Source organism: Oryx dammah, unplaced genomic scaffold (assembly GCF_014754425.2).
Source record: "Oryx dammah isolate SB20612 unplaced genomic scaffold, SCBI_Odam_1.1 HiC_scaffold_6, whole genome shotgun sequence".
Classification (NCBI taxonomy): Eukaryota; Metazoa; Chordata; class Mammalia; order Artiodactyla; family Bovidae; genus Oryx; species Oryx dammah.
Window position 1 is genome coordinate 39,903,057 of NW_024070190.1, and position 11,963 is coordinate 39,915,019.

The following is an 11,963-nucleotide window of genomic DNA, read 5'->3' on the forward strand; positions in this document are numbered from 1 at the left end:
TGGGGTGGGTGGGGTGGGGAGGCTACATGCAGAAACAGCACAGTCTTCTCTAACAGTCATCTTCAGATTGGTCATCGCTGGTCTGACCAGCATCGTCTTGCTTGTTTTAGGTAGTTAATCTTCAGTTCCAGGGTCTGCTTGTTCCCATTTCTTTGTGGCCAGTTCTTGGAATTGTGGCAGCTCATGTCCTGGGTACAATCTAGTCATCATGTAGGTAACTTCTCCCACCTGGGGTTTCAGTGTCTCTAAGACAGCTCACAGGATATGGCTCAGAATATTATCTATAGCGCTTGAGAAAGAACTAAAGGTCCTTGGCCATGCTTAGTGACTACATTCTTACTATTTAGTCTCCTTTGACTGTTTTCCTTTGTTTCCACATTTCTCACTTCTCTGATTAAACTTATTCTTTGATTAAAGTTGTCCACAGACAAAAGGCAGGCAGAGGATGTGGTGGGGGGTGCAAGGACCATAGCCTCCTGCTCCGGTTCACTACTGGTTTCATTTCTCTGGAGAACTCTGATCAATAGATACCAACTGTTGACTCCTGGCACCACCATGATCTGTTACAGCACTCAAATTTAAAGTAACAAGTCTAACATTTTTGAGAAAGAAAAAAATCTCCACATTTATTTCAAACTCTTTCACAATACATTGAGATAGCACTGTCAAACACATAATAAATCAGTCAGATACTCTAACCTGACTTCACTGACTTTTCTCACTCACCTTTTCTAAATTTCAGCATTAAACAATGCTTAGAAGAGAAAAACTTCTCTTCCAAGGTTGACGTGCAAAACTATCTGTTCCTGCTCTTTACCTTCCTTCTCTCTTCACAGACTTCTCTGTAATTCTCAAAGATACAGTTGAAAAGATACGGAACTGTGACAGTTTATGGAACTCAAGGTTAAAAGTCACCTTGAAAAATTCGCAAGGCTACAAAAAAATGTAGTGAAGTTTCAAGAAATGCTGCGTTAAATAAAAGTTATGCCCTGAGTACTCCAGGTGAGAGATGATGACGACTTAAACTAGGGAAAATGAAGGGGAGGTGAGTTTAATGGTCACATTCAATATGTATTTTGGAGAGACTCAAAATAACTTACTAATGTGTCAGATGTAAGAGGTATGGGAAAGAAGAGAACCAAGAATTTAAAAAACAAAAACTAAACACCAAAACCTGCTTCGAGAGAAACCAAAGTACTCAATAGCCTAAGATAAATTAAATCATAAATAATACTCAATCCAAACATTTGGTAACAGTGAATTTGTTATTTTTAAAGCAAGAATTATTGTCCTTAAATTAACTGTTATGAGGCATTGTGCAGAAACATAACAGAGCTACCATTCACAACAGACACTCAAAGAATATTTATGAATGAAAAAAACTATGCTAAAATTTGATTTGCTCAAAGTGCCAAAATACCACATATATATTTTTATTCTTTCCCCTTGTCCTTAACTGGGATTGCCAGGTAAAGTAAGAGTAAATAGGATACTTTTCCTGCTTTTTTGAACACAATATCTATCCTACACTTATGGACAGTTATCAATCTTGTGCTTTAAATTTTCAATTCAAAGCATCTTCTTATAAAAAGCAATTTAAAAAGCACTACCAAAAAGAGACCATAAGGAGAGTGTTTCAAGGATAAAATATTGATGGGTAGGTAAAAGGGCAGAATGTTTTTCAGAGGACAATGAATCAGTCTGACATGAATTTTGTTCCATGAATCTCTTTCTCAAGAACAGTGAACTACTACTAAAAAGAATAAAACACTGACAAAAATGCTGTAATTTATATAGTCATTGTGTTCTTTGAATTTTTATTTAAATTTCTGACTTCTTTGGATCATCACAAGGATATATATTCTAATAAAAATGAAAATGTAACTCCATTTGGAAATACTTGAACACATCATATATCATAATGAAGTAACACAAAGAAACTTTCTTAAACACAGGCTTTCTCTCTAAAGCTTAAATGTGAGGCAGACAGACATCTGATTTTAAAACAGATGGAACCCCAGAACATTTCCAGGATACATAAAATTGAATTTTGTGTTATATTTTGTGTCTGAGACAGCTAACAATATAAATCCATGACTAGGGTTTCTGAACTAGTTGTTTTTTCCCATCTTCTTTTTCTAACATCCAAATTTTAGTTATTTCTTTTGTAATTCTATGGATGAACATTCTAGAATGTATGCTTTTTTTCAGTTAGACACACATATATAGTTTTAGATTTTCTACTGTAAGTTATTACAAGATATTGAATATAGCTCTCTGTACCATACAGTAAGTTCTTCTGCTTATCTCTTTTATGCATAGTAGTTTGTATCTGTTAATCCCATATTCCTAATTTATGTCCCCCCTTTCCCCTTTGGGAACCATAAAGTTGTTTTCTATGTCTGTGAGTCTGCTTCTGTTTTGAATATAGACTTATTTGTATTATTTTTTGGATTCCACCTATGAGTGATATCATACACTACTCAGCTTTCCCTGAAAGCTTTTTCCCTTTTCCTCTAGATCCATCCATATTGTTGCAAATGGCAATATTTCAAAGCATGTATATGATTTGTATAATTTGCTCTATGATTTGTAATCTTAAGTGTGTGCATATATTGTCTATTATTTAATCAAGACACACTGAGTAATAAATAATATTATTTCATGGAACCTAACATACACACTTGACACAGAAAAAAAATACAAGTTATCACTATCACTAGTAAAATGAGTTTATTTATATTAAAAGTTTTCAAAAAACACATTTGTAAAATTATCCTCATACTGGGCCTAAAGATAGCTTTTACAAAGAGATTAAAACTTGCTAAACTGCTTTCTCTTAACTATTAAAATACATAGATTTAAAAGGTGTTATAAGAGAAAATGTTAATTCATGGTCAATGTTTAAAGGGTTAATATACATTAAATCTGTAGGAAACTACCAAAAGAATAATCTTAAAAACATTAAAAGAGTAAAAGTTGTCCTTTCCTTTTAGAAAGCTTTATTCTTAAGTGATGTCTATTAAGAAACACACACTACATACCACAATAACCTTTTCAAAATTTACCAAATTGCTTTGTAAATGAATCAACTTACACAGAAGAAAACATAGGAAATTGCTTTCTTTTCAGTACATATTAATTTATTTTCCTGATAAAAGAAAATAAAAAATTTAGCCCATTCCAATTAAAAATACAAATTACTAATATTTAAGATAGTGTTGTATTATTTTTAATAACACAAAAGTTCAAGCATTCCAGAGTACAAACTGTGTTATTCCAAAAAAAAAAAGAAAAACTCTTATCTAACCAATGTTTACAGAAATTTGGAATATTTACATACCTTATAACACTGTAGAAATCTTTGGTGGTGACATATGGATTAAGTTCCCTGAAAACACTTTAATAATTTTATTCCATCAATCTGTATAGTCAAGTATTTAAAACTGGTAATGCTGGCAACATCATTTTCTATCCAAATCCACACACATATAGTGAAGTGTGTGGAGGGAATCTTATGCAGGGATTATGTGGGTTTAAATAATTACTTTGCAATAAGGCTTATTTCTGGCTCATTTTTACACCAGAAAAAAAAAAATGTAGTAAACTAAAGAACAGATCAATTCTTCCTTCTAAACAAACCCTGGAAATAGTTAATATTCATGAACAAGTTGAATGACAATAAACTGAGACACCAGGTACAGTTTCTGGATAAACTTTAATAGCTACCAAAATAGTGCCCTAAAGGCTTGTGCAGCATCTAATGCCCATACACCAAATGGTGGTGGTGGGAGCAAGGCACTGTGGTCTAGGGATAAACACACCTCTTTTATAAGCATTAGACTTAAAAGCAGAGAAACAAAAAAATGACCTGTTCCACCTTAAAAGAAACAAAAACGTACAAGTTTATTATACAAAATTCAAATGAAAGCATGCTAAAACACACAGAAGAGAAAAGAAGCAAAATGTAAGAAATGAAAGGACAGAAAGGAAATGATAGAACAGTGAAATGACATTGACTGTATATAAGGTTATAACAAATGTATCAGAGGAAGAAGCCTTGAGATATGATTAAATAGAAAGATTTGCACTCTTTGAAACTAGTGTTGCTCTTGGTTAAACGTTTTGACTCTAGAAGCGTAGAGGGATAAATAATTCCTCCAATTTAGGACAGTATTTGTGAGTTTACGATAATTAAAGCATTGGCGTAATACTGAAAAGTGAAAGTGAAAGGGAAGTCGCTTAGTCCTTTCCGACTCTTTGCGACCCTGTGGACTATATTCCACCAGGCTCCTCAGTCCATGGGATTTTCCAGGCAAGAGTACTGAAGTGGGTTGCCATTCCCTTCTCCAGGGGATCTTCCCAACCCAGGAATCGAACCCGGGTCTCCTGCATTGCAGACAGACTGAAATTAGACTTAAATAAAATAAAGTGGTGCAAATCAGCCCCCAAAAGTAATGTTTCTGATACAAAGTCACTTACATGACTTTGTTGGGCAATTTGCGATGACACTGCCCTTGTGTAGGAAAGGCAAGCATGGCACATGAAGCATTTATATTGGGAAGTCAAGTGTTCCTAGGCAATCTATGTTAAACTCCCTTCCAGAGTTTACAACCAGAATTCATAGGCATTTTGAATTAGTCAAGGTTAAAATAGATGAAGATACTCATAGAATTAAACTTTGGGGGAAAATAAATTTAATGACGTTTTTACATGGTATTACTTATTGAGAATGTGAGATAATCTGGAAGACATTTTAAGACTTGCATGAATAGAAATGTATGAATTATAGTAAGGTACTCCTGAGTAAACATTTTGTTCTTTACCAACACTCAGAGTGGGTCCTGAATATACATTTCCAGCTGGCTTCATTTCTTGAAAGGCAGAAAGGTCAAAGATCTCACAAATCTCTCTCACTGTTTTTTTTCTTTTGGGTAAACAGAATAATCAAGTAAATTATATGAAAGAGTATAATCATACAGAATTGTATAATGATACAATTTTGATTACTGGTTACTAAAACCATCATCAGAAATATACTGACTTGGGGTTCATAATGCATAGTTATCTATGCCTAAAAAGCTTCAAAGTTTGGTAACTCAAAATCTCTTGGATTAAAAACATGGTATTTTTCTAAAATCTATTCTAATAACTTCTAATATGTAAGATTAACCACATTTGTATTTTGCATTGGCATGGATCTTCAGGAAATTATCTCAGCCAGAACTGAAATGATCCAAATGGGTAGAGTCAATGCCAGATTTATAAGTCAGCAGCCTGTGTTAGTGCCAAGCTTGTGAATAGATTGGCTGTTGGTTAATTTCATGAATTAGAAGATATCTACCTGCTATACTGGTCTCTGATTCCATTTCACAAAAGTTACCCATTTTTAAAAGCTGAAAATGAAACCACTGTTAACAAAAACATGCTAAGTTCAGCTACAATGTAGAACTAAATATGGGAAGCTGGTAAATTTTAAAGAACTTATCTGTATGAAAGATATGTAGAAATAGTTGAAAATGAACACCGAGCTCTATTTTTTATTATTAAAATTAAATGAATATAACTAATGAAACCCACAGGAAAAGAGATGATATAATTCAAGGCATAAATTTGACAAGTCAGAATATGACAAATGACAGTCAAGACAGTCAAGACAGTGTTAATAAAGACAAGACAGTCAAGACAGTCAAGACAGTGTTAATAAAACTTAAATGTATAGTTGTAAAATGAGTAAACAATTTTCAAGTGTGCAAAACTAGTCAGGAATGAAAGTGCTATATAGATACCTGGTTTTCAAATAGTTGTCTTGAAAACTTTCAGTTGATGGTGGAAAAACTAGAAGTATTAACAAAGTAAAAATTTGAGGAGTATATAAAACATATTTTATATTATACCCTTGTTTATCACTGATGGATCAGAGGCCTATTAAATCCTATCCTCATGTGATAGTTACAACAGAAATGGAGGTAAACACAATACAAGATCACAAAGGCTGATGTCGCTTGAACCATCTTTCAAGTATACTGTGAATCTGTGTTTCACCTTATATCCCAGGCACTTAATGTTTTGAAGAATCTGACAACAGATAACACAATTTTCTTTTATTTCTGATATATCTATCTATCTATCTACTTTTGCATAACTACCTTTAGTAGTCAAGATTTGGAAGTAGTTGTTAAAGAAAAACTATTTAATTGACGAAAGTAAACCCTATCACCACCATAATTTAAATAATGGTTTTAATGGATAAATCCTGAATATATGATGTTAGAAAAACAAGTTGATGTATTAGCATAATTTGACGTGGGATACTTGACGTACACATGGCTAAAAATACACTTGTGGTCTCTTCTTTACTTTGTATTTTAGTGACCCATACCGCACCTGAAAAGAGAAATGTGTTATCATTATGAATCAGATTTTGAAACTAGATAGGACTTCATAATCATCATCATAGTAATAATTTTTAAACTTTTCTGACATAATCAACTGTCCTCTAAGTGTGCACTCAAAAGACAGCACTATCTATATATTCCAAAATGTAGTTGGTATTGTGTTACATATATGCACAGACTATTAACACTAGTGATAAATAAAAACATAAACTGTTATTATTTATACTTTATTTGGTACATGTCCATGCACACTGCCCACAGTGATCTGAGGCCTTCATTGAAATCCTCCACTGCTTTCTGGGCACAAAGACAATATATTATTATGAATAAACTTTTACTATTTAAATGCTACACAGATTCGGTTTAAAACAAAACTATGTACTTGATACTGTCAGCTGCTTTCTTTGTATATATGTGAAGGCTGGTACTGGGTACTCCCACTAATTGTCTGATTTTGCTACGTGAGAATACTATTTTCCATTTATAGTGGAAGACTAGGAATTTATTATCATTTTCTAAATTGCCAGGGATCTTAACCCATCTGACCGGAATAAATATTTTTAAATATAACCCATGCTGTATCATTCCAATCCTTCATTTAGGGATCATTAATATCCTAAATGAGCATGCAGCAGGGAACTCTCTTAACACTAATCACTAGGAAAACAGCTCTGCCCTTGACTCACCTCTTTTCGGCCTTTCACGGTTTTCACAGATTTCATGCTTTGTGATCTTCGTAGCCCTTTGTGGGTTAACATCTCGTCATCTGAATATGGCCCTTCTGCTTCTTCATCTGTTTTCTCATCCCCGTCTCTCAGTGGAATTCCGTAACCTAGATGAGTTGTGAAAATCAGCATGTTTTGGTAAAAGGATACCAGTCAGCACCGCCTCTTCACCCTGTCTGTCCACAGTTCTCTGCAGTCTGCGTTTGTCGGCTTACTCCTTTCCTTTTTTTCATCTGGAATGAGTTCCCTGCCCTTTGCCGTTGATCTTCACCCCCTTGCACTAGTCTAGATGAGGCTCATTTCTTCCAGGAAGTTTCCCCTGGCAATTCCTATTCTTACTATGCATTTTTCAGAATAATTAACAATATTTTTGAATAGGTTAACAGTTATCTTGCTCAAAAATCAAAGACTATAAATAGATACATAGTGAAAAGTCTCTTCCTGCCCTTTCTCCTTTTTGTGAATTCTAAACTACCTAAGCAATAATGTATTTTGGTCTGTCATTTGTACCTTTGACTTTAATTAGGAACGTAGGGTCCTTTTGTCAAGACCAGACATGGTAGAGTGCACTTAAGGAGTCATATAAGACCCAAAGGGAATAGAACTTTGGGCAAGATAAACTCACTGGGGGCAGGTGATAGAGAAGTTAAACTAACACAGTTGCAGCTGCTAAGATAAAATCCAGCCAGTCAGGCTACAGTAATTAGAAACACCACAGGCTATGATGACTGATGTTAGTTCAAAGAAAACAGTCAGCACCAGGAAGGTCAGTAAGAGATCATGTGGGTGTGCTAACAGGATGCTATGTGTAGCGAAGAGGACTTAACATTGACCAGCAGGCAAATAACCAGGCAGCCAAGCTGGTTATTGTCAGGAATTCTGAGAGCACCCTGAGAATGGGATGCAGGGACAAGAATACTCCCTCCCATTCCTGAAGCAGTGGTTCTCAAAGCTTATTAGAATTTCAATAAACTTATGCTAATGCACAAACTTACCAGCACATATTAGAGCACTGATACACACATTGCTGGGCCTGGGGTTGGGATGAGAAATGACGTTTCTAACAAGTTCCTGGGTGATGCTTACGGTGCTAGTTTGGGGCCTACACTTTGAGAACCACTGCTTGGATGGAGCAAGAGAGGGGCCTAAATCTAAGGCAACTGGGGAATAGTAAGTAGATTACAAAGACTGGGGTGAGGAAATTCCTTAGTGGTCCAATGGTTAGGATTCTGGGCTTTCACTGCCAAGGGCCCAGGTTCCATCCCTGGTCAGAGAACTAAGATCCCATAAGCCACTGGATGAAGTCAAAAGACAAGAAAAAAAGACAGGACTGAGTTTACAAGGCCCCATTATGTTTCAAATTCTACTTTAAGAAAGGTAAGGAGCATAGCTACCTTCTTTGGATGGTATCAGGCTCAGGAGGGGGCAAAGATGGACTTCTTGCATCTGCTCTCACAGGACATGAATAACTTGAGCATCACTAAGCAAACTATGAAGAGTTGTGATTAAGCTTCTGGGTCTCATAATAAGATAAACATCTTTAATTATATATTAAGAGCAGCCCACCAGGCTCCTCTGTCCCTGGGATTCTCCAGGCAAGAATACTGGGGTGGGTTGCCATTTCTTTCTCCATAATTATATATTAAGGAAGTCCAATTTCATGCTGCCAGACTTCTAGTCTAGAAATCAGGAAGGATTTGAAAGCAGAATCAGTCATTACACAGGCCAAGATCCTTTGCTTTCCTGCAGCAGCTGGAGGAAGTGTGTGCTAGGCACAAGCGGTAGCGCACGCAAAGGCCCTGGGTCATGGGGAAGCATAACTCTGTGGAAGAGCTGTGAGGAGGCCAGTGTGGCCAGGAGAGGAAGTAGGTCAGTAGTCCTGGGAAAAACTCCCTGCTGCAGTATTAAATGGAAAAAGTGTAAATGTAGAAATGAAGGAAAAACAAAAATGAAACCATAATATCTGTTGAAAGTGAGCTTTTAAGCGATTTTAAATTTCACTTTTTCTTTCTTAAAAAAATTGCCAAATTTTTATTTAAAAAATTTTATTACTTCTATATAAACCAGAAGAAAATTGTTTTAGATTGCCATTTCTAGATTTTTCTCTATTGCTGTTGCTTATATAATATTCCCAATCCCAATATAATAAAACTAAGGTAAAACACAGAATAAGGAATCAAGGAAAGAATCAGAAAGGAAACGACTGTGATCAAAAAGTTCTCTAAGGTAAAAGATGAGGCAAACATGGCCCTTGCGATTTTAATTACCTCTCATTTTATATGATTAGGAATTGGAATTTCACTCAAAATGACAATTTTATATATATATATATATATATATACACACATACATACACACACATCTTATTGTTTCCTAATTTCAACTAAAAATATCTTAGTTTTCTAATTATTGTTTCAGGAAAAGTGATAGATTGATTCATTATTGCACAAGTTTTAAAAATAATTTTTATATTTAAACTTGTTTATTTCTGGCTGTGCTGGGTCTTCACTGCTTTCTCTGGCTGCAGCAGAGCGGGGGCTCATCTCTAGTTGCGGTGCACGCGCTTCTCATTGCAGTGGCTTCTCTTCCTGTGGCACATGAGCTTGGTTGACCCATGGCTTGTGGAATCTTCCCACAGCAAGGATCAAACCCATGTCCCCTGCACTGGCAGGCAGATTCTTAGCCAACAGACCACCAGGGAAGTCCCCACAAGTATTTTTTAAATACTACTATGTGTGAGGCAGTATACTAAGTTATGGGGGATACAATGTTAAAAAGACGTAACTGTCCTTTTCTCTCCTGAGAAATACACAGTCCAGTAGAGGAGACAGAGTTGACTGTAATGACTGCTATAAACAGAAGACAAGGACAAGGTGCTCCAAGAGCACACAGCAGACGGAAGTGGGTTGTGAGAGAAGACTGCTTGTAGGAGGTGGTGGCCAAGCCGAATTCTGAAAGGCTCGTGATTCTATACACCCAGCACAGGAAGCAGTGGGATGCCAAGGCTGGGGAGCTGATAATCACGTGCTGCTGAGTTAGGACTTCATCAGAGAACAAAGGGGAGAGGGCACTGAAGCAGTCTAAGCAGGAGGGTGACACGATTATGTTTTGGTTCTTTGTAAGAGTCTTCTTGTACTTTAGAGAATGAATCATAAGTGGGTAAGACTGGAAGCAGTACAAAAAGTCAGAAATGATGGAGTCCAAGGATTGAGCAGGAAGTAGCCAAGCTTGGGATTTGTTAGGAGGTGAACAAATTTGGAAAACTCAGCAGTGGCCACAGGACTGGAAAAGGTCAGTTTTCATTCCAATCCCAAAGAAAGGCAATGCCAAAGAATGCTCAAACTACTGCACAATTGCACGCATCTCACATACTAGTAAAGTAATGCTCAAAATTCTCCAAGCCAGGCTTCAGCAAGATGTGAACCATGAACTTCCTGATGTTCAAGCTGGTTTTAGAAAAGGCAGAGGAACCAGAGATCAAATTGCCAAGATCCACTGGATCATGGAAAAAGCAAGAGAGTTCCAGAAAAACATCTATTTCTGCTTTATTGACTATGCCAAAGCCTTTGACTGTGTGGATCACAATAAACTGTGGGAAATCCTGAAAGAGATGGGAATACCAGACCACCTAACCTACCTCTTGAGGAATCTGTATGTAGGCCAGGAAGCAACAGTTAGAACTGGACATGGAACAACAGACTGGTTCCAAATAGGAAAAGGAGTACATCAAGGCTGTATATTGTCACCCTGCTTATTTAACTTATATGCAGAGTACATCATGAGAAACACTGGACTGGAAGAAACACAAGCTAGAATCAAGATTTCTGGGAGAAATATTGATAACCTCAGATATGCAGATGACACCACCCTTATGGCAGAAAGTGAAGAGGAACTAAAAAGCCTCTTGATGAAAGTGAAAGAGGAGAGTGAAAAAGTTGGCTTAAAGCTCAACATTCAGAAAATGAAGATCATGGCATCCAGTCCCAACACTCCATGGGAAATAGATGGGGAAACAGTGGAAACAGTGTCAGACTCTATTTTGGGGGGCTCCAAAATCACTGCAGATAGTGATTGCAGCCATGAAATTAAAAGACGCTTACTCCTTGGAAGAAAAGTTATGACCAACCTAGACAGTATATTCAAAAGCAGAGACATTACTTTGCCGACTAAGGTCCGTCTAGTCAAGGCTATGGTTTTTCCTGTGGTCATGTATGGATGTGAGAGTTGGACTGTGAAGAAGGCTGAGCACCGAAGAATTGATGCTTTTGAACGGTGGTGTTGGAGAAGACTCTTGGGAGTCCCTTGGACTGCAAGGAGATCCAACCAGTCCATTCTGAAGGAGATCAACCCTGGGATTTCTTGGGAAGGAATGATGCTAAACCTGAAACTCCAGTACTTCGGCCACCTCATGCAACGAGTTGACTCATTGGAGAAGACTGATGCTGGGAGGGATTGGGGGCAGGAGAAGAAGGGGACAACAGAGGATGAGATGACTGGATGGCATCACAGACTCGATGGACGCGACTCTGAGTGAACTCCGGGAGTTGGTGATGGACAGGGAGGCCTGGCTTGCTGCGATTCATGGGGTCGCAAACAGTCGGACACGACTGATCGACTGAAATGAACTGAACTGAACTGAACTGAAGTTGACCAGCTTAACTTAGCAAGTTATTAAGACTAAACTGCATCCTCCAAAAAAGGAGTCAAATATCTTCACTAAAAACATGCATTTTCTATTTCACTTAAAAGCCTGAAAATAAGCATTATGAAAATTCTGACGTGCATGGTGGAAATAGTATTAATCAGAGTTGTCCAAGAATTTTAAAGTCTTTGGGAGAGG

The 11,963-nt window shown here is 36.8% G+C and overlaps 1 protein-coding gene across 3 annotated transcripts in view; it reads right to left on the reverse strand.

Moving 5' to 3' along the window:
- Positions 1–2,718: 2,718 nt before the first annotated feature.
- Positions 2,719–11,963, reverse strand: part of REEP3 (receptor accessory protein 3) — a 100,468-nt gene continuing 91,223 nt past the window's right edge. For 2 of the 3 annotated variants that reach the window (XM_040242289.1, XM_040242290.1), the window contains exons 7-8: positions 7,085–7,230; positions 3,210–6,387 (exon numbers count right to left, since the gene is read on the reverse strand). In XM_040242289.1, the coding sequence (XP_040098223.1) occupies positions 6,331–6,387; positions 7,085–7,230 (203 nt within the window). In that variant the 3' untranslated portion in view covers positions 3,210–6,330. Of the gene's footprint in view, positions 6,388–7,084; positions 7,231–11,963 lie in introns of all 3 variants that reach the window. The other variant, XM_040242291.1, reaches the window with a different exon arrangement.